The 21,671-nt window shown below is 37.7% G+C and overlaps 1 protein-coding gene across 4 annotated transcripts; it reads right to left on the bottom strand.

The window, feature by feature from the left end:
- Positions 1-4,258: 4,258 nt before the first annotated feature.
- Positions 4,259-20,266, bottom strand: LOC129745610 (phenoloxidase-activating factor 2-like). 4 transcript variants are annotated; one of them, XM_055738787.1, is made up of 6 exons: positions 20,157-20,266; positions 17,204-17,287; positions 16,550-16,635; positions 6,962-7,461; positions 4,912-5,231; positions 4,259-4,852 (listed from the first exon to the last, which is right to left on the bottom strand). In XM_055738787.1, the coding sequence occupies exons 2-6, from the start codon at positions 17,273-17,275 to the stop codon at positions 4,298-4,300; spliced, it is 1,533 nt and encodes a 510-aa protein (XP_055594762.1). In that variant the 5' UTR covers positions 17,276-17,287; positions 20,157-20,266; the 3' UTR covers positions 4,259-4,297. The 4 variants fall into 4 exon arrangements, with proteins under 4 accessions (XP_055594762.1, XP_055594765.1, XP_055594764.1 ...); XM_055738790.1 differs by having other exon boundaries at positions 7,091-7,461; XM_055738789.1 differs by having other exon boundaries at positions 20,090-20,213.
- Between the last annotated feature and the right edge of the window lie 1,405 nt (positions 20,267-21,671).

Raw genomic sequence — 21,671 nt, 5'->3', positions numbered from 1 at the left:
TCGTCAATCGACTCTAATTTTGAACGTTATAGCTGTTTTATGATAACTCTAATCGAAACGCGTTCCTCAGATGAAATATTGTCATAATCAAAGCTTTAAAATACTCAAATTTAAAGAAAAATTGGTTGACTAAGACCTAAATTATTGACGAAAAACGATTTTTTTTATCATGCCGAACAAAATTTACATAATTCCATATAAACTTCAGGTGCGTTGCGCAACCCCCCTTCCCTTAGAATAATCTGATTTTGAATGAGACCTTGTGCTAGTACATATTTGAATTTATTTAATTTTGTAATTCAGTTCAAAGTCGCTTTTGTGAAATTTTATGTGAACCCGGGGTTCGATTTGGATTTTTAGTGACATTCTTTGAGGTGGAAATTTCAATAAAAGCAGTTTTCTATTAAAATAATTTAATTAATTTTATTAATAAATTTTCTATGAAAATCTTATGATTTTTTTTTAATTAAAAAAATTAATCTATTAAGTTTACCATGTTCAAAGATTTTTTGAATCTCATTACATTTATTTCATGGAACTTATTTTGTTTGAACATAATGCCAGAGAGAAATAGAAGCTACTAGCGGGGTTTTTCATTCTAACATAGATCTATGAAGAACTTGATCTTTTGCAAGATTTTTATTCAAATCACAGATAACTACCTGCTTTATGATTCACAAATATTCTTTTACAAAATCGAGGAGGATTTCATTTGTTTGGTAGTTTGTTTATTCTAGAATCAAGCGTTTTTAAGCGCTGTTTCATATGTTTTATTAGAAATGTTAAAAAACAACTAAATTAATGCAAAAAAAAAAATTAGTTTCCTTAAAAACTTGATAATAGAATTCGTTTATTGAAGTACATTGTTGTGTTGAACTTGTATTGAAAAAATACTAACATAGTGTTGAAGTAAAAAGTCTTGAATGTTTTCGAAAAAAAGTAAATAAATTTTCGTGACGTCACAACGCATTCTTTACACGGGTGCAACTAACAACCTGCTAAACCGATTTTCAATCTAAAAATTGCATTAAATTCCACTCAAAAAGTTTGAAGAGACCTCCAATTTTCGACAATATGAGAAATTTCAGTAAATCATAAATTTAAAAACAGTAGAATTTTCGTGACGTCACAACGCTTAAAAATAGATACCTTTATCAACGATTCTAGAGCGTGAACTTGCTGTAGCTGTTATTTATCTTATATCATGCTGAAAAGATGACTTTTCTACCATCATTTTGCAGTAGTTTTTTTTGACATAGCTAGATTTTCGACAAAGTTATGTTATAAATAAAGAATATTTGCAAAAATCAATTTAATTTCATACTAAAACTAGCTGACCCGGTAAACTTCGTTTTACCTTCTAAAGTATAAATCGTAATAAATGTTTAATTTCATCTACACGTCCTAAACTGCATTGTGCTCGCCAATAGATTCTTATGGAAATCGTAACAAATAAAGTTTAATTTGTATTGGGACCCCCTCATCAAAAGTGAGATCCTTGAAACTATTATACAAACCATCTCTGACCCAAAAAACCCTCGGATACCAAATTTCACTTCATTCCGACCGACCATTCATACGTGATGTTATTACAAAGAAAACGCCTCCATTTTTATATATAAGATGTGAAGAGATAATTTTGTATGGGGACCCCCCTTTCATAAAAAGTGAGATTCTTGAAAGTATTATACAAACCATCTCTGACCCAAAAAACCCTCGGATACCAAATTTCACTTCATTCCGACCGACCATTCATACGTGATGTTATCACAAAGAAAACGCCTCCATTTTTATATATAAGATTTTTAAATTTCAACGTTAACATACTCAATTCTAAAAAAGGTAGCTGAAAATCTTTTGATGGAAAATGACACTCAAGAAATAACCTTTCTAACGCTATGTAATTTATTTTTGGATAATGAAAAATAAAAATCGGTTCTCCAGTTGAGGGGTGCTTCGAATGGGTCATATGCATTGTGAAATTCATGGATCAAATTTTGTATGAACAAAGATTTCCAAACTTTATCTTTCTATCAAAAGTTTCCTATAATTATTCAAATTTCAAATAAAACATCTTAAACTCGATACAGAAAACAAAATATAAAAACAGAAATACAATTATGATTTTGACAGTTTGGAACCAAAATTGCTAGAATGAATTGCTTCTCATTTAAAATTTAATATAAAGAACTGAGTTTCAATCAACAAGTGAGAAAATTTTGAATAATTGTTGCAGATTTTTGAACCTGGGATTAGTGTGGGTTGACTTGACTTGAATTAGAACTAATGCTAAAGTTCTAAGTCAAGTTTGTTACCTGAACAACCTTACTCAATCATCTAAATTTTATTGAGAATCAAAAATTGAGTGTTGAGTGAAAAACCTCGCTTGCTTTTCTTGGACCCTCATGGAAGAGGGTTTAACCCCCAAAACGCCCACCGTTCTTACGGCCATTATCATTTTAATTTACCGCTTCATCCGGGGCTTGCTCAGATTTTCAAAGAAAAAAATTGATGATGCCAGGTCCGGTCTGGTTGCCGTGTATCGAGAAAAAAGGCCCGGTTTCCAGGATTACTCACAATTTTTGTTATGAAATTCCAAATTTTCCACTAATTTTACAAAATTGTTAAATGCTTTTGTAAATAAGTTCAAATCCTTCTCATTATCATCATGCAAAGTATTCATATAAACTTTAAATGCACTTAAAACTTTCTTGACTCGATTTTGCCAACGTATTAAATTTGAAATACACTCAAACCATGTAAGAAGAGTTTACGATCCAGAAGGGAATCTATGTTCCTAGAGATAATCAGAAACAGAATGAAAAGAAAAATCCAAGAGTAAGAAAAAAATTTCCAACGCATTTGAAGTTATTTTCGTAAAACTAATGTTTATTGATCATTCAGTTATTTTGATTTTTTAAATAAAAAAAACAATAAATCTTTAATGTGGCTCTTTCAATCTCCAGAATTTTGAAAATTTGAGGTTTTTGGCTCTCCTGACTCAAAAGGTTGCCGACCACTGTCCTAGAACCAACAAGTCATCTAATGTCTTTTTAGCTAATGGCGTAATTTTGAAAATGAAATAGACCTCTAATTAAAAAAGATCTGATACATCTGGTTGGAAATAATCGACTTTAAAACATGAGGGACATTAGGATGGCAGAATAAGAAAAATTTCTATTAGAAATAGCAGTAGAAATAGAAGTGTTTCTATTAACAACTCAACAGAATATTCGACCGAATATTCGTTTTGCCGAATAGTTGAAAAAGTCAATAGATTCGGTATTCGGCCGTTCGCCGAATACCACTATTCGGTACATCTCTATTAGTCAATTTGGATTTGGTGACTCACGATTCCCCACCATTTTTCAAAATCCAAAAAAAGTACTTCTTTTAAAACAGTCAGAACTTGGGGTAATTATCTTTTTTAATAGGTTGAAATCCTAATTATACATAAAAAATGTAGAAAACCTTTCCATTTTTTTTTTCTTTTTATCATCATAAAGAAGTTATGAAGCAAAGCTGGTATTTCTGCACATTTGCAAATTCTAACAAATTGATTAATCTCAATCTATCAAAACACCTTCCTGCACCCAATTAATGAGGTTTTGAAGAAATTTGCAAAAGAATTTCAAAAACTATTTTCCAACTTTGATGGGCCATAACTTTTATAATACTCCAGATAACGATTTTAAACCATTTCAGATGTGTTATTCGAGTATATTCGAATATATTTATTTCACTGAATAAATAACTTCTATTCTAAATTTTAAAAAAAAAAGTCATGCATTAAAGGGCTGATGAAAAAAATGTCTAAGAGTACATTTTCTTACGATCGTCTAAAGGCAGAAACACAATACAGCGTCGGTCGTCGCGTCACGTCAGCGGTCAACGCTGTCGATAAGTACTAAAACGCGGACGCGACGCACCCGACGATTTTTGCATCACAATTCAGCGTCAAGAGGCATCTTAGATGTCTCTTGACGCTGAATTGTGATGCAAAAATCGTCGGGTGCGTCGCGTCCGCGTTTTAGTACTTATCGACAGCGTTGACCGCTGACGTGACGCGACGACCGACGCTGTATTGTGTTTCTGCCTTAACACGAGAGCCAACAAAGTGAAAGCGATCCTCAGAGTGACCCTCCAGAGCTGACAAAAGGACTACCTTCGGCGAGAGGAGTATTTGGGATAGCTTCCAATAAACAACAATCTTATATCGCTACAAGCAGCAAGTTCTCATAACAATCAAATACCAACGAAAGTTTTCACATATTTATTAAAATATCATCTCTCAGTCTCACACATGAATGTAATAGTCGTGCTTAATACCACGAGTAGTTAGATGCTGATCGATCCAGTTCCTGAATCCAGCCACGTTCACATAGACTCCAGGAATGCCCATTTCACCGCATCCGATGCCCCAAGCGACAATTCCTGCCTGATAATAACGGTTCGTATTCTCGATCGGACAGACCAACGGAGATCCGCCATCACCCTTGCAGGTATCCCTACCCGGTTCACCACCCGCACAAATGAAGCTTTTGTTCAGTACGAATCGTTTGCCTAGTCTAGTGGTTCGTAACGCACTCTGGCAGTCGTTGAATGGCATAACAGGGAGTTCAATTTTCTTTAGAATAACCTGATATTTCCCTTCCTTTCCGAAAGTGTCTTTGCCCCAGCCGGAAGCAAAGCAACGTTTCATGTCGAAGTTTTTATCTTGTGGTGGTAAACATACAGTGTTGACGGTGTCAATTAGTTCCGCTGGATGATCCAATATTAGCAAAGCAACATCGTTGAACAATCCACCTTTATAGAATTGGTCATGAACAATAATCTCTGTAACATTCCGGTCCTGAAGAGTAAGAGAAACACCTTTAGAAAACTATACAATACAAATAATCAAACCATTACCTGATGGTCGTAAATTTCATTGGTAGTTTGTGTATCCCATTCACCCAACCTAACTTTGATCTCATGAGGTTGTTTGTTCTGAACACAGTGGGCTGCTGTTAGAATAACTTTGGGATGAATCAAGGACCCTCCACATTGATATACATTGATGACTTGATCCAGGGCCTTTTCTTCCTTCAAAATCGCTACCATCCAAGGGAACTCGCCGTACTCGGATTCTCCATCAGAATTGCCAGTGATGCGAAAACCAACACCGTCCGCATTCCGAACTCCACATCCTACGTTTTCCCTCGGTGGATGTAGCGGGCTTTGTGTAACACCTTAAGAATTGAATTTAAAAAATTATTGAAAATATAACCATTGCGCATGAATTGAGGTTAAGATGATCGTGCACATGCCCATGCTGTTAACGAAAGAAAACCTTACTAACCATGACCGAAGTCACCACCTATGTTAGTATATTTATTTGATTGATGTTTTTGTCCATGTGATGAGTGCTTCTGGGTGTGACTGCTACATCCATCCCCTGCATAGTGATGGTGCTGATGCGATCCGGAGGATCCTTTGTGTGAATCAAAGTGTTTGATAGAGGATTGTTGATAATGGTGTGCTGAACTGGATTGTTGGTTCTGGTTGGACATTTGACTGCTGTGACTAGTTCCAGTGGATCCCGAATAACTACCACTAGGACCTCCTCCATGTACTAAGCTAGATGAACTAGGTTTTGATTGAGTATCCACGACATGCGATACAGATCCTGGGTGTGCTGATGCTTGTCCAACTTGTCCACTTGTTGAAGTGCCAGATGTTATTGCAGTATTGGATCCGCCACTTTGAATGGTATTTTGAGTGGACAAACTGCTTTTCCCAGAACCAACCGAATTTTGTGAAGCTCCTGCCGCAGTTTGAGAACTTGATGCTCCCGCCAAGCTGGTACTGCCAGTTGATGATCCAGTAGAATTCTGCCCTACAGTAGTTTGCTTACCCGATACTTCTTTGGCAGTTGAACTTATGGAAGTACCACTTACTACGCTAGTTTGTCCACCCTTTGAACCTGCTGCAGAGGTACCTGTCGCCAACCCACTCGTTGTTCCCGACGTCACACCAGAAGATGATCCATGTACAGGCACAGTTTTAACCGATTCGTCACCAGTACCCTTAGAATAACCACTTTCTTTCACGCTGCCAACAGATTGGCTGGACTGACCTGTAGGACTGCCACCTTGAACTCCAGCTACAGAACCGTTAGATACATTTTCGATAAATCCCGAATGTCCAATACCCGAATTTTCCACAGATGACCCACTCGATTGACCAGATTGATTTTCAGAAGATACAACAGTTGAGCTGCCCAGATGGGAACCATGAGTCGAGCCGCCTTGTTGTCCACCATGTTGTCCACTTTGCTGTCCACTATGTTGTCCACTTTGCTGTCCACTTTGCTGTCCACTATGTTGTCCGCTTTGCTGTCCACTATGTTGTCCGCTTTGCTGTCCACTTTGTAATCCTCCTGAAAATCCCGATTGTCCTGAAATAAACTGGCTACCACTAACACTATCCGAAGAACTTCCACTAGATTTGCCTTTGTCGCTTCCACTACCTGATGGTAAACCTGAAGAAGATCCTGGTGCTCCTGCATCTTTGCTTTGTACTGGTTTAGAAACAGAGGGTGAACGTGTTCCACCTTGGCTTCCTTGGCTGGGCAAATTGGCTCCGAACTGATGGATGCTATGACTTCCACTTGTCGATCCAGAACTCGCTTCAGAATTTGCTCCAGACAAATGCCCTGTGTTTACACCATGAGTACTTCCGGAAGAACTACCAGCACTTGCTCCACTTGATGATCCACTCATTTGATTTTGGCCGAATTGGTTTATCAAGCCATGCTGTTGAATCCAGTTTTGATCATAGTTTTGACTGAAGCTATTACTGTAACTTTGTGAGAATGAACTACTAGAGCTTTGCGAATAAGAATTACTAAAGCTACTACTGAAGCTACTTCCTCCAGAACTACTACCACCAAATGATTGGCCAGCCCCATAATAATTACCGTGACCTCCACCACCCGAATGAGAACCACCTGCACCGTAGTCTGGACCATTAGGTTTAACATCACCACCATGTCCATCAGATTCTCCGCTACCTGGGAATCCACCGGGACCGCCAGTTCCTGTATTACCTCCTTGAGTTCCCGAACCAGATGAACCTCCAGAACCTCCAGTTCCAGGGCCCCCGCCATGAGAACCACCGCCACCACTGGATCCATCAGAACCTCCTGCACCACCAGTACCTCCATGAGTTCCTTGCCCTCCATGGTTTCCCTGACCACCAGATGGTGGTGGTTCCGCAATATCATCGTCATCGTTGCCGTTATCGTTGCCGTTATCGTTCCCGTTCTCCTTTCCGTTTTCGTTTCCCTTGTGAAGATCTCCCGACGTCGGTCCACCGGTTTGACCTGTTGAACCAGTGGACAAGGGTTCGGTTATTTCATCAATGGGGACTGCGCAGCATTTCAGGAGATAATGTTCGCATGGATCATCTTCATTGAATCTGTATGGAATAGAGAACAAGTTGATTATCTATTTAAAGTTCAAGTGCTCAACAGTTAAGAGTACACATCCGCATTTTGAAACATTAAAATTTAAAAAAGTATCAAGAAATATTAGGAAAAAGAAGGTTCTCAAAATTCAAACTAATATAACTTACCAACCACTCCCAAGTAACAATTTTAGCTTTATTATGGTCAGCAAAATATCGTTTGGACTATCGCATTAATCTTCATAAAAAGCTAAAGCGCATTCTATAACATCACCTGGACTCTAATAAAGCCAAAATCAGGCTATTTGGCCCTACCCTAGAAACGTCATCAAGACATATAATTGTTGGTCATCAGTATTGGTCACCAAAGCTTTTAAAAAGCTATTATAAAACATGTTAGAAATTTTTGTTTTTTTTCGGTTCTGTCAGTTCTCGGAGTTTTTTTTATTTTTTCCAGCAACCATAATGGTTGATGAATGATGATTGCATTATTCAGATATGATCTGGTAAAATTAATAGCTAAAAAACCAATGTTTTAACCATATATTGAGCTTCTTTTCTACTGCCAGTCAAGATTTTAGGTAAAATGTATATGAAATAGTATCTTAAAATAAATGCGCCTCGTTAAATCTGATGGTCAATCATGATGGAATTGATGGAAAAAGGCTTGAAAAAATATTTTCCAATGCTTGCATTGTGAATCCATCAACATGGCGTCATTTTGTGCCCTTCGATTTTGCAACCAACATGGCGTGAGTCAATTCATAGTTTTATTATGGTTTAATGATGACCCCAAAAAAAGCTACGATTTGACGTTTCTCTTGCAAGCCAACCAATTACACGCTAAGGTTTAGTTCCTCATTTCTGAGTTGTTAATCATTAGTACAGTAAATGAGGACAGACTTTTTGAATGAAAAGGGATTGGTTTTGAATGACCCGTGGAATAAATCATGAGTTGAAGTCAAATTTCGTTGTCTGCCGCCATCTTGAAATCCAAGATGGCGGCTTCCGCTGAACTTTAAAATGGTGAAAATGACTTGAAATCGCATGAAACCCCAACAAAATGGGTATCGGGTGAAAGGGCTAAACGAGTAGAAGTTGAATTAAGCTATCAGACGCCATCTTGAAATCCAAGATGGCGGCATCCGCTCAACTTTTAATGCTTAATGCTGACAAAAAGTCGCATTAAACCACCACTATACGGGTATTGGGTGAAAGGGCTAAACTAGAAGTCGATTTTTTTCTTTCCGACGCCATCTTGAAATCCAAGATGGCAGCTTCCACTGAATTTAAAATATTGTTAATCAATGAAAATCGCTTGAACACAACTTTTTTCACGTAATACTACATTTAAACTACTATTTTAAGACAATTTAGATAATTTTAAATCACTTTTATTATTTTTTCATTATGTTTCTAATGCATTTAGCACTTTTCTTGTTTTGTTTATAGTTTTTGATTTTTTTGCCATTTATGTAATTCTATTATTTCTATCATGCTATTTTGTTTAAATTGTATTGGTCTTATTCTAGCGAAAAGTATAAGGTTATGTTGTTTCTGTTTACCATCTGATTTAGGCACATGTGCCAAATTCGATGTTGCCAAAATCGAACGTTGCCAAAAATGAATGGGGTCTGTATTGTGGTGGTTTTTGTGGGATTTTCAGTCACTTACAGATTTTCAGAGAAACGCGAAAAGAGATATTTGACTTCTATCATTTAGCCTTAGCACCCAATACAATATATTTGGGAGTTTCATGCTATTTTCATTCATTTACAGTATTTTTAAGTTCAGCTGAAGCCACCATCTTGGATTTCAAGATAGCGACAGAATGCAAAAATAAACTTTTTATAGCTTATCCCAATTGACAAACACCCACATTTTGGAGGTTTCATGCGATATTCTATGATTTAGAGCATTTTTAAAGTTTATAGAAAGCTGCCATCTTGGATTTCAAGATGGCGTAAGATAGCAATATTCGACTTCTACTCGTTAAGCCCTTCCACCCACTACCACCTGGGTTTCATGTCATTTTGAGTCATTTACTACATTTTAAAGTTTAGCGGAAGCCACCATCTTGGATTTCAAGATGGCGTCAGATAGCGAAATTCAACTTCTACCGGTTGATTTCTTTCAACTTATACCCCTATAATATAGGTTTTATGCGATTTTCAGTCATTTACAGTATTTTCAAGTTGAGTGGTAGCCGCCATCTTGGATTAAAGATGGCGACGGGCAACGAAATTTGACTATTACTCGTTTATTACTTTCACCTAATAACCATATTGTGAAGGTTTCACGATATTTTCAGTAATTTACAGCTTTGAAAATAAAAGCGGAAGCCGCCATCTTGAATTAATGATGGCGTCAAGCAACAATTTTTTTCCTACTATTTGGGCCCTTTCACTCAATACTCATATTGTAAAGATATTCATACCACTTTCGGTGATTTCAAGTTTTCAAAGATGTATTTTTTTTAATTTTAACTCAAAACCAACACGCATAACTTACCAAAAATGTGTAAAAATGGGAGTTCCAATTCAAATATGTGCTATCTAATCTGAGCGTGTCCTGTTTTGACATCTTGATCGAGAACTGTCACTAAGTTTTATGGCGGTTTAATAATCATGCACTGAGTGCTATTATAGAACATGCAAAAGAAAGCTTGGAGCAAACTTCTAGGTTTGTGTTTTATTATAGTTTAAAAAAAGCATTCACAACTCTTTCAAAATAACTAAAACAGCATGTTTAATAAAAGTTTTATTAGCGTTTTCAAAACCATCTAAAAACATATGGTCGAAAAAAAATTATAAGCATTCTGCATGACCATAATAAAACCGCCATAAAACGAGCTGCACAAAAAAATGCCATAATTAAACCATAATAAAACTTCCCAATGCTAGTTGGCATAATCTGTGTTACTTGGGCTGTGTCTATTTTGAGTAAGAAGAACTTTATTTTACTCTTAGTATGATGGGTTGTGCGATGCGTATTAAAATCAGTGTTAAATGTCGAAGCGTATTGAAAAAAAAAATTACCATTATTTTACACTCGTATTTCACAATGGTTTAACTTGTAAAATATTGTTAAAATGCTGGATATGCCTCGAGTTTTCAACTTTTTTATTGTGTTTTTACATTTGAATTTTCAATAGTTCATAGATTTAAAATAAAACGTATGTATTTATGCGAATGATGTATATAAATTTAAAGCCAAAAATTCTTATCAATTTTTATCGCTAGCCATCTAATGTAGGTACATCACCTTTACTATGTGATATCTGTTTTATTGGTCGATATACAAGCATAAAATAATACTGTTGTGATCTTCAACTGCATGCAATGGTATAATTATTTTATTTTCATATATTTTGTAAAAGTTTGTTTTTAATTACAAAATAAAAATATCAAAATGAGCAAGCAGAAACTGAACAGTTTGGGTGCTGGCAGTAGAGGGAATAAACCATTCGAGAAAGTTGTTTAGTTGTTGCAAAACCACTCAACATTGTTTGTCGCACGCTGTTTTCTCTAAAGCCACCACTAGGAATCAAGCTGCTTGTGTCTTTTAAATATTATTCAACAAAAAAAGTCTTTTTTTCAATATTTTACTCAAAATTATGAGGGTGACATTTAAATCCATTTGGACGACTTCAACGCAAAGATTGGCTCCGACAATCAGGACCTCGACAGACGAGCTAAAACAGAGAGCTGTTTGTAGAATTTTGTGGCAACAACAATATGGTGATCGGTGGATCGCTCTTCCCCCATCGACCAGCACATAAGGTCACTTGGGTATCCCGAGATGGCCGAACAGAAAATCAAATTGACCACATCTGCATCAGCCAAAAATGGAGAAGGAGCCTTCTTGATATCTGCAATAAACGAAGCGCAGACATTGCATCTGACCATCGCTTCGTCCTTGGCGAGATACGACTGAGAGTTGCGCGTGTCCAACGGCGCGAGGAGAAAGTCGGGTGTCGATACGACGACGTCCGCCGGTTGGTGAATCCAGATGTGAAAAGGGCAAACGTTGAACAGCTAGAGTCCCGCGCCTCGGAATTGCTGACAGACGGAACAGTCGGAGAACAGTAGTGGTGTAGAATCAAGAATGCCTTTATCACGACGAACCATAGTACTCTCGGTAAAGTTCGTGGAAAAAAAAGTGAATGGATGTCGGATGAAACTTGGAGGGTGGTCGATGATCGCAGAAAAGCGAAAGTCGGAATTTAGCAGGCATGTACCGGGTCAGCCAAAGCAGCCGCCCACTTACGAACGGAGGGAAAGAGCCGCCGCCAATGAAGATATCCGATTACTTTGACATTTCTCGCCGCCATAGTGGTGCAAGGACTAATGCTAGAATGCCGCTAAAAGACCGAACAGGCCAGTTATTGACTGATCGAACAGATCAGCTCAAACGATGAACTGAGCACTTCGAACAACTCTTTCGAGTCACGAATAGCAATGGCCAATAGAACCCGAAGCTCGAAACACCAACAGTAAGTCGCATCAATGGTGTCTGAAGCGCCTTCGCTGACTGAATCAAAGTCATGAAATCCAACGAAGCACCTGGAAACAGTAGCATTCCTGTCCAAATGTTGCACCGTCTTTTCGCTGACATTTGGGATACTGCAACATTCCCGGCCGACTGGATGCAGGGTATTCTCGTGAAGGTCCCGAAGAACGGAGACCTGACAGAGTGCGGTAACTGGCGAGGCATAACGTTGATCCTCAAATTACTTTGCAAAGTTTTTAATCAGGATCCAAGAGAAAATCGACGCTACACTCCGACGGCAACAAGCTGAATTCCGATCCGGACGATCATGTGTGGACCACATCACAACGCTACGAATCATTCATTTTCAAGCGGATTTGTGCCAACGTAAGAACTTAACTACACAATTAACACACGACGTATTACAGGACACGACACTTAACGTTCTTACAAACGGAAAAAAGGATTCAAAATTACCTTTTTTGTCGACCGGTTTCGGGCTCGATGTTGCCCATCTACAGGACGATGTCCGACTGATCACACGAAAAAATTACTGGCAGGATCGTACTACGAGTGTCATAGTATTCGTCGAAGGATGGTTCCTTTTTGAAATTTTTCTTTTGGTGAAGGTGAAAAGCGGCGACATAATTGGTGGGTCATCTTCATTCATTAGCGGTTTTTCTGAAGTGCTAATGAACATCGACTCCCATGCGTTCAAATGTGAGGCTTTTCTTACACATTTCTTATAGGTCACTTTTTCCCAGTTAATAGAGTGACCCATTTCCGTTGCGTGGGTGGCTACGCCCTGTTGCTGTCTACAGCGTTTCTGTGTTCTTTAAGTCGAACTTTAAATTTACGACGAGTTTGGCCAATGTAAACAGCTGAGCAACTCTCACAGGGAATTTCATAAATTCCGGATCTCTCATCTTGCGGGATCTTATCCTTCAAGGAGACCAACCGATCCTTAAGCGTGTTGCCGCTCTTGTATGCCGTTTTCAGACCATGTTGAGAAAGAATTTTTGTTATCCCATTAGTTAGTTTAGGGTGGAACGGCAGGCTAACTCTATAGGGCTCTTCTTTCTCTGGCCTAAAGGTGGTGGCATCACTTCGGTACTTTTTTCTGGCATGTTTCCGGAGACTTTGAGGACAAATTCCTTGTCAAAACCGTTCAAAAAACCCGCCTCAAGGATTTTATGCTTTTCCTCTTCAAATTCTGCCTTTTCCATTGGGATATTGTACAGGCGGTGCGCCATGGAATGGAAAGCGGCTTGTTTTTGCGCACCAAAATGGTTGGAATCGGCTGTTATGTATCGGTCGGTTGAGGTTGGTTTCCGATATATTCCGAATTTTATGGTGTTGTCCTCTTTCCTTGAGATTAAGAGGTCAAGGAAAGGGAGTTTTCCATCAATTTCTTTCTCTACAGTAAATTTAATCGAACTGTGTTTGGAGTTTAGAAGCTCTAAAGTCTGCGTGAGATAACGCTCCTTTACCGAGGCAAGGATGTCATCGACGTAGCGCCACCAGACACGTGGGAAAAGTCTTTCTCTTTTCTCCAAATCTGCTTCCAAGTCGCTCATGAAAACTTCAGCCAAAAGTGGGGATAATTTGCTGCCCATGCTAAGGCCAAAGGTTTGTTTAAAAAACTTACCCCGGAAAATGAAGAAATTCTGCTTCATGCATACTTCTGCAACTGCAAGGTACGCTTCTATTTCGTTGGGAGACAACCGGCGACGTTCCAAGTGCCCCCGTAAGCTGTTGAATCATACTGGAACAAATCAATGAATTCCAGTGCTCTCTTTTGCTGGTGCTCGTTGACTTCGAAAAAGCATTCGATCGACTTAACCATGAAAACATCTGGGCGGCTCTAAGGTGTCGAGGAGTCCCAGAGAAACTAGTCCATCTCATGGTACGAGGCATTAGCATTGTGTCAGTTGAATTTGTTTGTTTTTCAATGTCAATCCTTATCCATCAGCTAGAAATTTTATTGCCTGATAAAAAACGGAGTTACGGTCTTCGACAAAGATATTCAGTGGAAACTTTATAAATTGGCACAAAAACCATCATATATTTACCAAACAACCTGAAACTTACTCATGTAAACGTCATTTAAAATTTCTGCAATAAATCATGGATGATCCAGCAAACATTTTTGTAGCTATATTCTTATGCTGATTTGATATACGTTTCATATTGTACATTATAGAATGATCGTATGAAAGTTGAAAAAATAACGTTTACCTACTAAAGTGGAGGCAATATACGTACATAAATTTCATTTCTTTCTAAAACGACGAAAACTACATCAATTGGGCGTTATCCTTCATCCTACTCGTACCTATCTGAAAAATGCAAGAGAGCGTAAGATTTTGCTCTCATAGCCTTCAAATCGTTGCCAGCGACAATATTTTCCTGATCTCTCATTGGTCAATACTACTCAATTCCCATCTGATTTTTAGCCATCTGAAACTGACTTCAGACGACTTAAACTATCATTTCTGATTCGATTTTATGTTTGCTGGAGAATTTTGAACAAAAACGAAGCTACCCCAGGGTTCAAGACATTCCAAAATGACCCCAAATCGACTCAGTCTATTGGCCAGGCTTGGCTTCCGAAATCAGAAACTCATCATGGTTTCAAAAAGTATCAAACGGATTTAGATTCCTTTTGGGTCAAATAACAACTGAGCAAATTTTGGTGGCTCTAAGATTTGAAATGGGCTGATGCCAAAAATTCAAAGTTTGTATCAAAATTAGTATGGAAAAAGCGACTTTTTTGTTCAAAAATTCCTACAGCCTCACTGCTGCACTAAACTGAAATTGTTCAAACTTCAATTCTTCAAGTGGTAGGGGTTTGTAACTTATCAGAAACATTTTTCGGCCAAAAAACCCCGTTATACCAACTTTTGATTGACGCATCTTAGAGGTTCACGGTCGTTATCGAAGTTGTTCTTTGAATCTTCAGCTATAAGATGCAATTTGAAGAATTTGAGTTTAGTGCAGCAGTGAGACTGTAGGAATTTTCGAACGAAAAAGTCACTTTTTCCGTACTTATTTCTATACAAATTTTGAATTTTTTGCTGCAGCCCATTTCAAATCCTAGGGTTACCAAAATTTGCACAGTTGCTATTGGGCCCAAAAGGAACTCAAAACCGTTTGATACTTGTTTTGCCCGATTATGACCAATCTAGTTCATACCTTACCCTGCATTCGGCTTCTCATGTTGCTTAAACTGTTATTGGATGACAATTTTGTAACCACAAACACAATTGGAATAAAAAGCCAAATTATGATTTAAAAGCTAAGTACAAATAGTAATGCCGTTAGAAAAAGCTATGAAAGACGGGGTTTGTGAATTTAACCAGTAACGATTTCAAATATATCCTTGGTAACGTCCCAATTTGTTCTAAATATGTATGTATTTCCTTTCGGATCCGACTTCTCTAAAAAAACAAAATTTAAAAAAAAACGGTAACCGATACATTAATGGAAATCATAATTGTATTACATTGTTGTGAACAACATAACAGAAACAAATTTTTAATTCTTTCAGGAAGAAAAGATTAAATTCTTATAAAAGATACTCAAAAAAAAAGTATGGAGATCATGTTGAAAATATAAAAAAAATACAACAAAACCAATGAGCTCAACTACTAAACAACAAAACTATGTATCTTTCAAAAACTAGGCATTTTAAAGGCTCTTATTCTTTTCGTCTTGTGTTAATCATGAAAATATGTTTAGCAGTAAGTCCTAATTAGACCTTTCACATTGAAATGCTTGCCTTAAGCTGATTTTCTAAATAATCAATTTTAAAATAAATTTATGGTTCAATTTGCTATAACGGATCACTGAACGCGTTCGACAAATCATCATATCTCGAGTGAGCTTTTACTGCATCGTATGAAACATCTTAAGAATTCACAGAAAACTGCTGCAAAAGTTATCAAAACCACTTTAAAATTTGTATTTCACATATAGAACGTGTTGTCCAGGCTAAAAATATTCAAAACGAAAAGAAGTTGCGATTAGTTTATGTTATTATTGTATTTTTTCGTAATAAAACTTTTTGTTTACATTTTGTTTCATACGACATTACGAAAGCTCACGCGAGATATGGTCATTTGTAAATAAGGGAGCATGTTGCATTATCCCAGTTTTTTATTAAAATCAACCCTTCACTCCATACGAGCCTATATTTGGTCTCGAATTTTTTTGAATCAATTTTTTAAATTTAATACAGTATTTTTTTTTATTTTGATGGATTTTAACTAATTTAAATTTAATTCAGTAGTATATTTCAACTTATTTTAATGCATAAAAAATAACTCAATAAATATAAATGTTGAACAAATTAACCTTATTTCTTGCCCTGTTTCGACAATGGACACAATAGAAAAATCTAATTTTTTAATGACATAAATTTCACAGTTAGAGATCAATAAAGCTATTTCCACTTACAATAAGAATTCTCAACGGATTCTTAAATCTTGATATGATCTTGATATGTTTTCTATTTTAACTAAGAACAAAATTTGCGCAATTTATTCTTATATAACCACAAATGTAAATATGCATGATTTTTCAGAAAAAGATATTTGTAGATACTCACCGGATATCAATCAAATTAGAACCATCTGTCACAATTTCTCCGTCGCGACAAAGATGAAGCTTGACGCATTCTCCTCCAGGACATGACTACAAAATATGATAGTAAAAACAAATCTTTATAAATATTTTCAATAAGCGGTATGAGATCCTCTGGTGTGCTAGTACACTCATCATAGCTTTCATTATTTGTCAAAAATTATAGCTGTAAGGGGCGGTCAAATACCATGTGGACAAAAAACAGTAAGTTTTTGACCACCAGCCCATAACTTGTCCTATTTCTATATAGAACATGTTGTGATCAGTCATTGTGATATTCTTTTAATGGTAATGAAGAATTAAAGAAAAGATTAATGTCTATCGACGGATTGATAATGAAATCCTGATAAATTTTAGATAGAAAAATATCTACATATATTTATATTTGACGATTTTTGAAATGTGAATTTGTCCACGTGGATATTGCCTAAGCCCCTACCCCTATTACTCTGGACAAGCCTGAACACCAAAACCCCCTCTCCACCTAAGATGTCCACGTGGTATGAGGACGGTCCCTAATTAAGTTTTCCCACAATTTTCCAACCAGCCAGGATTTTCGATTTGGCTTGAGCGTAATAACACACCTCGGGATTTTTTGTTTGTTCTCATTATCACTTACGATAACCTCGTCCGCGCAACGGGTCGCCGTCAGGCTCAGGGCCACCAGTAAGCCAACCCGTAGGGTGATCATTCTTCGTTGATCCTACAAAATAAAATAATGGCACAGAGAATGTAACGGTTTAGTCTTCACGCATATTGATGCAATTTTTCAGATTCATCGGATTGACCCAGTTTGTGATAACCTTGACCAAACGTATTAGAAAAATACAAACAATCAGCAACAAAAGATGTAAGTGCGAACGAATCGCATTTGTTATGTAAATGGCCGTTATTTTAGGATTTTGAATTTATTTTTTTTTCCTGTGATAACATTTAGTTGGCGAACAGTATGCCACTGAGCAGATGTTCGCGAGTTCGAGTCCAAGTTAAAAAGTAAAAATGGAATACAACTGTACCGGATAAGTTTTTCAATAACTGTCTGCCAAATTAATCGTCAATATAGAGTCGTGAATGACACAAAGATCGTTTTAAAATCATATTTTCATAAATCTTTGATTCGATTAAGTATGTCCTGTTTCAGCTCAAAATTCTCGAATCATTATACAAATGGACTAATTTGATATAAAATACTACTTGAATTGATCTAAAGGGTGATACGGTTAAAATTTGCTCAATATCAACTTGACGTATTTCTTTCAATTTTGCATTTAAAAAACCTGAACACCCCTCATTTTGAAGGTGTGTGTGTAAAATGTTGCTCCTATTTTGATTTTGGAATTCACTCTTCAGTTGTCAAAATGCCGTCCAAGGAAGAAGAGTAGCGTATCAAAATTTTGCTCGCGCATCGCGAAAATCCGAGCTACTCACACGCAAAGCTGGCAAAATCGCTAAAAAATGCCAAATCGACCGTTACAAATGTAATTAAAGTGTTTGGGGAACGTTTGTCGATAGCCAGGAAGTCTGGATCGGGGGGAAATCGAAAACCGGATTTCGCTGAGACGACAAAGCGAGTTGCCGGTAGTTTCAAGCGCAACCCTAACCTCTCTCTCCGAGATGCCGCAAATAAGCTGGGTGTATCGTCTACAACCGTGCATCGACTTACAAGAAGGTAGTGACTCCAAATCGCATGATAAACGAAATACGACTGTACACGACGATGCTGACGAAGTTTGACTGCGTGGTAATGGACGACGAAACCTATGTCAAAGCCGACTACAAGCAGTTTCCGGGACAGGAGTTTTATACGGCAAAAGGAAGGGGAAAGGTAGCGAGTATTTTCAAGCACGTGAAACTGTCAAAGTTCGCGAAGAAATATCCGGTTTGGCAAGCCATCTGTACCTGTGACTTGAAAAGCAGCATTTTCTTAGATTCCGGGACTGTCAACCAAGAAATTTACGTGAAAGAGTGTTTGAATAAACGTCTGCTGCCTTTCCTGAAGAAACATGGTTGTTCCGTACTGTTTTGGCCGGATTTGGCATCTTATCATTACGGAAAAAGGCCATGGAGTGGTACGCCGCCAACAACGTGCTAGTGGTTCCCAAGGACAAGAACCGTCCCAATACGCCAGAGCACCACCCAATTGAGAAATACTGGGCTAATGTCAAGCGGAACCTTAAGAAAACCAAAAAAACTGCAGGACGAGCAGCAGTTCAAGGCAAACTGGCTTTCTGCGGCGAAAAAGGTGGACAAGGTGGCGGTACAAAATCTGATGGCAGGGGTTAAGCGTAAGGCCCGGCAATTCGGATTTGGAAAAGCGGAAGCCTAACTGAATATTTTTCCTGAATTCCATACAAATTAAACTTGAAAAAGAAATTTAATTTGATTTTTTAAATAAACGATATCACCGATTTACACGCGTTTTCCCTTGACCAAATTTTGACCGTATCACCCCGTATTGACAGTACCTACTGTCAATAACCTTTTTTCGTAGTCGTTCAGCAAAAACATTGATTAATTTAAAATAGTAGGCGTTTGTCCAGAGGCTATTTGCCTATTTGGAATGGCTCTACAAACGTTCATTTGCTGGAGTCGAAATAACGATTATCCTCATTTTTCATAGCTCTCATAATTAATTAGCGAATCGTAAAGTGAAATCTATATTCAGTCGACTCGAGATGCCGGCCGCAGTATGAGGAAAACATTGGGGATCGAAAGTCAAAGCGCACGGCTGCTGGATTTCCCCGACCCATTATGAAAATCTTGAATAGCGTCAGCCAACTTTACCGGAGAACCGGTTAACCAGATAGCGTTCAAAGCAGCCATCAAAATACTGCAGTGCCACATGTTTTCGCAGATCTTGTTTGTGAACAATCAATTCAACAAAAATACCAGTTCCAATAAGTTTCGGCAGTGAATATATAGCTATGATATAGTAACATTTAATCGTGAGAGATCAATCCAATCCTAATCAATGCAATAGAGCAATAACAATTTCCATTACAGTGGGAAAATCTTAATCCTGCAGTGCTTATCAATTGACCTCATGTGACAAGGCTCAACAATAAAAGTGAATGTCAAGATCAAAGTTTGTTTCGTCTCATCAATGAACAAGATCGCTCTTTAGACACGATCGATCTAATAAACTTCATATTTTCATGAAAATACTGAATATTCTCGAAACATGATACAAAACTCGGTCGTTTATTATTTCAATCGCATACGGTTAAGTTTGAAGATTTTACTTAGAATTTGCTTGAGCTATCTTTTGGCTCAATCACACTATCAGTACAACAAGGTCACAAGGTTGCTGTTTGTGTTTTCCAGAGAACATCCCCATGACGAATAGTCAAAGTCTGAGCAAAAAAAGACTCCAACCAGTTCTTGCCAACCTGGGAAGATGACACCAGCTAAACCGGAATCACCACTTGAGCCAATCCGAATCACTTGACAATAACGGAACTTCAAAAACACGGAACGAACGACAAGACCAATAAGGCTGTCTCACCAAAAACAAACGGTTTGCACAAAATTAATCACAAATTCTACGAGCAAATTGACAAAAAGAATCTTACACTTGAAAAACTATAGCTTCAATAGATAATTGATCAATTTAAGTCCGCGCGATCCAACGTCTCAACAACAACTGAGCCGAATACTGACTGTCATCTGCCTATGTATTTAAAAACTTTAATCCCAAGCGGTGTATGGAAATTCGTGAGAACAATCTTCAACTTCTCAGCCGAGCTCAATAAGCTTCGTATTGATTGACGAGCCTTTGAAAATATGCAAATGCGTTCAGGGAAGATGAATGGCAAATAAAATGTCGCTCTCATATTTAGGCTCTCTGATAGTGTTCATACTCAAAGTTTTTTTTTTGTTTTTTGGTCGATTTTTGGATCAAATATTAAGCCGGACACGGCAAACATTCACTGATTATTCAACGATATCAGCTACTATCGCATACTGAAAATAAAACTATGGATATATTAAAATATAATAGTTCGGTTAGTTTTGATTGAATCTTTATTGACATGGAATTCGTTCGATAAGTCTCTGAACAGTTTCTCTGCAAACTCAAGTTAGGTATGGAGTATGATCCAGTCGAACCGGTAGAGGTTGGACTTCAAGTGTTGAGATGTACCTACTTCGTTCAGTCACCTGCGGTCATATAAAGTCTGCTTCATTTAATATTGGAACAAATTCTTTTGCTCATTGTGGCGCTCCTAGTGGACGGATTTGGAAACTTTTTTCACCCACGTGTCGGGAAATTCATTACCTTTCACCATGTATTTATATCATAACACCAAACGATAGCATTTTGTAAACAACCGCCATGGAAGCCGAACGGAGAGATCAAATTGTGCACAGTTTTCTTGAAAATCCATTGTTGTCGGCATCGAAGCTAGCTAAACAGCTTAAAATGCCCAGAAATACCGTATGGCGTGTTATCAAGCAGTACAAGGAAACATTGACGACGGCTCGGAAGCCGCATTCGAAGCGTCGGAGTGGAACTGTCGACCGGAAACTGCGTGGGAAAGTCATCAAGGCCGTCAAGAGGAATCCCAATCTTTCAGACCGCGATTTGGCCAATAAGTTCCAGGCCGCTCACAGTACGGTGCGACGAATTCGTCTCCGGGAAGGAATAAGGTCATTCCGAGCCAGCAAACAGCCAAATCGGACGCTGAAGCAGAACAATGTGGCCAGAATCCGTGCTCGAAAGCTGTACGACCAAGTGCTGACCAAGTTCGACGGATGTAAAGCCTGCTTCATTTAATATTGGAACACAAACAATTGCGTGTAGTTCAGTCATTTATTAACGAATTCATAATTTGTTTTTCATACAAATGTAGCATTTTCTTTACTCTTTCATAAAAAAAAATTAAAAAAATTATTCATTGCTGTTTCGAAGAAATTCTCGTTCTCGTACTCGTAAGAAAACTGTGCACAATTTGATCTCCCCGTTCGGCTTCCATGGCGGTTGTTTACAAAATGCTATCGTTTGGTGTTATGACATAAATACATGGTGAAAGGTAATGAATTTCCCGACACGTGGGTGAAAAAAGTTTCCAAATCTGTCCACTAGGAGC

The sequence above is a fragment of the Uranotaenia lowii genome, chromosome 2 (genome assembly GCF_029784155.1).
Source record: "Uranotaenia lowii strain MFRU-FL chromosome 2, ASM2978415v1, whole genome shotgun sequence".
NCBI classification, from domain to species: Eukaryota; Metazoa; Arthropoda; class Insecta; order Diptera; family Culicidae; genus Uranotaenia; species Uranotaenia lowii.
This window is presented reverse-complemented; position numbering and strand designations above follow the sequence as displayed.

Bases quoted from the DNA above. Each gene is read 5' to 3' on its own strand.
- LOC129745610 (XM_055738787.1), bottom strand. From the start codon at position 17,275: ATGATCACCCTACGGGTTGGCTTACTGGTGGCCCTGAGCCTGACGGCG. The intron at 7,462-16,549 runs GTGAGTATCTAC...TATTCCATACAG, and splicing joins TCTAATTTGATTGATATCCG to ATTCAATGAAGATGATCCAT. The intron at 4,853-4,911 runs GTAATGGTTTGA...CTTACTCTTCAG, and splicing joins ATGAAATTTACGACCATCAG to GACCGGAATGTTACAGAGAT.